General features: G+C 51.6%; 3 protein-coding genes across 3 annotated transcripts; all 3 read left to right on the top strand.

Moving 5' to 3' along the window:
- Positions 1 to 661: 661 nt before the first annotated feature.
- DACRYDRAFT_59604 (uncharacterized protein) lies at positions 662 to 841 on the top strand (the record flags this gene model as incomplete). Its single annotated transcript, XM_040775572.1, has 1 exon — positions 662 to 841. A coding segment is annotated over one exon (180 nt), but the record flags the coding sequence as incomplete, so codon positions are not given.
- A 221-nt stretch (positions 842 to 1062) lies between these two features.
- Positions 1063 to 2249, top strand: DACRYDRAFT_25315 (elongation factor 1-beta). The gene is made up of 4 exons (XM_040774113.1): positions 1063 to 1164; positions 1397 to 1899; positions 1950 to 2039; positions 2094 to 2249. Exons 1-4 carry the CDS (start codon positions 1100 to 1102, stop codon positions 2099 to 2101), a joined length of 666 nt encoding a protein of 221 aa, XP_040624113.1. The 5' UTR covers positions 1063 to 1099; the 3' UTR covers positions 2102 to 2249.
- A 387-nt stretch (positions 2250 to 2636) lies between these two features.
- DACRYDRAFT_59472 (uncharacterized protein) lies at positions 2637 to 3360 on the top strand (the record flags this gene model as incomplete). The annotated part of the gene is made up of 2 exons (XM_040775563.1): positions 2637 to 2862; positions 2912 to 3360. 2 exons carry the CDS (start codon positions 2637 to 2639, stop codon positions 3358 to 3360), a joined length of 675 nt encoding a protein of 224 aa, XP_040624112.1.
- Positions 3361 to 5000: the final 1640 nt, after the last annotated feature.

Below are 5000 nucleotides of genomic sequence, written 5' to 3'. Positions count from 1 at the left end.
ACATGGAAGTAGCTGGTATACCTTGGCATGTGCTGGAACCTGCTGGAAGGATTGGATGGTCAGGTGACCTGCTGTGCATGGCTGTGCATGACCTCATATGACCTGATCACCTGACTCCAATGGTGAGGTGGGGGATGCAATACACTGCATCCCATGGATCCATTTCTCCTTTTGACCATTCTGTGCCAGCTGGACTGTGATATGTATGCAAATACCACTTTGACTGGCATATGCAACTACCTTTAATGCCTGTCAGGGTCTTACCCTAGACTGAACAGTGCTGGATGGACAGAGTGATGTTTTTGCACATGGGCAGCTCTATACAGCACTTACTCAAGTGCAAACTAGACAAGATAGCATGCTTCTATTAGATGAGCACCAAGACCACACCATGGCTAACTTACAGAGTGCAAGGCTTATGCTTCTGCTTATATAGACTGTACCTCAATTGATACATAGATCCGTGTAGTCTTGCACCTGAAGGGTGCTATGCCCTTGTATAGTACATTAAATACATGCATGCAAGGTATAGGATGCATGAGGCATATTGACTACAGAGCTACATAGACTGAACAAAAGACTTGCAACCCTAACCAAATAGGTATTCTACCCTGGACCTTTACTATATAAAGCACTCACAGAAACAGGACACAGGACACAGGACACAGGACACAAGACACAGGACACAGGACACAGGACACAAGACACAGGACACAGGACATGGGACATGGGACACAGGACATGGGACATGGGAAACAGGACATGGGACATGGGACATGGGACATGGGACACAGGAGATGGGACATGGGACACAGGAGATGGGACACAGGACATATCATGATGGGATATGAGAACTATGTAGCAAATAAAAGACCCTTGCACCTAGAATGATGAGTGAAGCAAGACGGGCTCCCCTAGTACCAATGGGAAGGTGTCTGTTGGGTGAGTTGTAGCTTTTATGAACATGTGGTGACCTGTCACCGCGTGTTCATAAAAGCTTCCGCCATGCAGCGAAAAAGTTGAGTTGACTTTCTCCTCGAGCTCGACGTCCATCCCTTCAGCATCCACACTTCAATCAACATCCAAATTACCATCCATAATGGCAAATTTCAACGGTCTTCCCGCCCTCGAGGCACATCTCAAGTCTCGGTCGTATGTTGATGGGTGAGTGCTGTCAATCTTAGCGTCGTCTTCTTTGCTGCTGCCCTGCACGCTTCCATCGTGTCGCATGCAGGTTCTTCTTCCATTCGAAATGATGATTTACAAGCTATGGTCCGTGTTTCTGAGCGCGATTAGACACCGCATATGCCACGACGACACCTTCAATTCCTAGCTTTCTGATCTCTTCTTGTCTACGTTCTTTCTCATTCACGTCTTATTGACCACTCATTTCCAGACACGTTCCCTCGCAAGCCGATGTTGGTGTGTTCAACTCCCTTGGAAGTGCACCCAGCCCGGCGGAGTTCCCTCATTCCGCGCGTTGGTACAAACACATCCAGTCTTACGCGTCGGAGCACGCTACTCTCCCTGGTGACAAGGCTTCCTCCAGCAAGCTCTTCTCCGCCGCTAGTGCCGTCCCCGCCAAGCCTGCGGTCAAGGAAGAGGAAGAGGAGGAAGAAATTGACCTCTTCGGATCAGATGATGAGGAGGCCGATGCCGAGGCCGAAAGAATCAAGCAGGAACGAGTGGCGGCGTACAACGCGAAGAAAGCGAACAAGCCCAAGGCAGCCGCCAAGTCCGTCGTTACGCTCGATGTCAAGCCTTGGGATGATGAGACGGACATGGTTGCGCTCGAGAGCAGCGTCAGGAGCATCGAGCAGCCTGGACTCGTCTGGGGTGCCAGTAAACTGGTTGCGATTGGGTACGGTATCAAGAAGCTCCAGATCACCCTTGTCATCGGTGCGCCCTTCCCCTTCACATGTGCTGAATATGGAGTAACCGATTTTCAGAGGATGAGCTGGTCTCTTTGGACGAGCTCCAGGAGAAGCTCGCCGAATTCGATGATTACATCCAGTCGACGGACGTCCAGGCCATGCAGAGTGGGTCCCTATTACCGTGCACACTGCCGCAGATTGCTTACTCCTTCCGTGTAGAGTTGTAAATATGGTGATGTACTGTCGCTCACTGGTGGAGGTAGATGAGGTAGATCAGAAGAAACTCCTCTAGGGATTTTGCAGAATGTACCTGTTTCGAATTGCTGTGACAACTTGGCGGTTGGCCAATAATGCGCGCAGTGTCGTTAACGTCCGAAAAAGTTTTCCAGGAGAGACCTGAATATGGTATTCGCTACTGCAGGCTGCTCATCAACAGCATGTGCATCAGAGGATTTACTACCCGGGTGTAACTTATACATGCCTTCGCGGTCATCGTCTTTGCAATTAATCACCTAGTGCGGTACCAGTCTCCTTGCTGGGCAAATTCGATAACAATGTTGGTATTACGTGAGGGCAGAGTTGAAGAGTATTCATGTGGTGATGAGCTTCGAGTCGCAGCCGCGTCCGCCGGGTATCGTTCCTTTCAACCACCATCTCCTCGTTGCACTTTCTACACAATCTATCTCGAATTGCTCAAAATTCACTCAGAGTGTGTATTAATCTTCCATTAAGCATGTAATGAAGGTCGTCCGCCGGCGTATGATGCCCGTCCCATCGTCATCTCCCAGGCTTCAGACCCACCAATCCCATCCACGACACACCTACAATGCACATCGAGCGTCGTCCTTCCTGGTCACTGACCCACGAGAGGAAGATGAGATCCGAGCTCGACTTCGAACGTTCGAGGGCGCCTATTCTCGAACTGCGATGGCGACTTTGGGATACAGCGTTCTGATTCTCAAGCTGTTCAACCGAGAATTCTATCGGAGTGCGTTCACATATCATCAGTCGAACATCTACTCATGCCGCAGTAACAGTCGGTCTGCTGTACGTCATTCTGTCCCTTCTGCTGCTTCTTGTCGAATTCCAGCGCCGTCGACACGCACGACATCAATTTGCGGACGAGGACACAACCCCTCCACCCCCGGGTTCTCGACAACATCCCGAAAATCCGCAATCGTGTCCTCAGCAACGTCGTGACGCCGGAGAAACATCTCATAGTGTTTCTGTACGCCTGCGGATTCTCTCAGGCCTACCCGAGTCGTCTGTTGCATTCAGTTCGCTGCCTGAACCAACTCGCCCCATCACTTCGAACTACCCTCCCATTCGCCGTCTATCTCTCCGTTCCGGAAGCCGCCTGAACGAGCGCAGGGAGCGCGTCTGGGGAGGGAGGGAATTCAAGACCCCCGGATGGATCGTTGTTCTCGTGACGGGCATTGTTGGCATTGTGGAGGTTACGCTGTTCGCATTCGTTTGTGCGCTGTAGGATTTGAGCGTGCTGGTGGCTGGTCAGAGGATATAAGATGTACTCGGGGGATGGGGGGTTGGCAATGGAGCCGAAGCGCGGTGTGTGTTGGCCATGCGGAGACAAGGGCGTCGGAACACGGAGCGACGTGTGAAGCATACGGCACTGTGCGTTGTTTTTTTTCCCTTCCTATAGCGGTATCTGAATTCGCTAATCTAGCTCATCAGCAATCGTGCGGAGAGCCGACCGGCCCACCTATCGACGATAGCAGTGCATCTGACAGTCAGCAACTGCGATCTTTACAACCTACGATTGGTTCATAGCACATGCCGCCCATGTTCCAACACACCGCCAAAACATACCTGTCATGGCCGAGCCCTGTGTCATACAGTGTCCCTTGTTAAACATGTGGGAAAATCGTCCAGGAGCAGTCCGCCTACGATCGTTCCGGTCTATACCATGTCTCCCACGCGCATTCAACGCGTCAGACATCCGAACCCCTTATATCTCCCAACTGCGCGACGACGGCAGTTACTGAATTGGCCAGCCGCTGATGCACACATTCCGACACCAATTGGTTGTTAGGATGCCCGGTGGCGATGACAACCTCAACTGGGAGAAACCACCCACGTTCGTTTCATTGTTTGGTGACACCCTTGCCCATGACTCACGTTTCATCCTGCATCAATCTCGTATTCAATATTGCTCATCAGAGGGTGTAGTATAAGTGTACCGAGACATGCGACTTGGAATCAACGAGCTGGCCTCACTTCTTCAATCTCTCACTACCTGTCACCCTTTACTTGTGATAAACACGTCTGTCACAATCTCACGATCTCCCTCGCCTTAATACTTGCAAGTCGTCGACTGGAACGAACGACATGCGCTTCGTACTCGCCTTTTTTATTGTGTCGATCGCATGGACACCCTTTGCATACCCCGTGCAGCTTCCAAACGATGAAGTCTCGTTGTATAACAGTGGTGACACGTGAGCACATCATCTGACATGTCAGCAGCAACTGATATTCAACTCTCCTTCATTCAGGTGGCAGGGGTACGACGAACCGCCAGGGCGTGGCGAGGGAGAGAATGTCGCCATTGTGCCTCGAGCACCCAGCCGATTTCCTAAACCCGAAGACAAGAAACCTAAAGAGCCAGCCAAGCCACGCGGGGTTGTGCATACGCCTCGACCTGGCCCCGGGCGGTTTCCCAAATCCGACAACAATACACCAGGATTCTTTCGAACCATTGCTGGCTTTTTTCGCCGTACGAAACCCGACCAAGCCAACGCATCACCTGAAAACAAGACACCTAAAGAGCCAGCCAAGCCACGCGAGGTTGTGCATACGCCTCGACCTGGCCCCGGGCGGTTTCCCAAATCCGACAACAATACACCAGGATTCTTTCGAACCATTGCTGGCTTTTTTCGCCGTACAAAACCCGACCAAGCCAACGCATCACCTGAACCGCCTCGTCCGGGAACCCGTAATGCTCTGGGAGCACATCCGCATGAATCCGACCTCCAAAGGCAAAACGCTAGACAATCCCGTAAACCCCAAGCCAACGTATCACCTGAACCGCGTCGTCCGGGAACCCGTAATGCTCAGGGAGCACATCCGCATGAATCCGACCTCCAAAGGCAAAACGCTAGACAATCCCGT

This window comes from Dacryopinax primogenitus, assembly GCF_000292625.1.
Source record: "Dacryopinax primogenitus strain DJM-731 SS1 chromosome Unknown DACRYscaffold_24, whole genome shotgun sequence".
Lineage (NCBI taxonomy): Eukaryota > Fungi > Basidiomycota > Dacrymycetes > Dacrymycetales > Dacrymycetaceae > Dacryopinax > Dacryopinax primogenitus.
The sequence above is the reverse complement of the archived record's forward strand: the minus strand, read 5'-3'. Positions and strand labels throughout refer to the sequence as shown.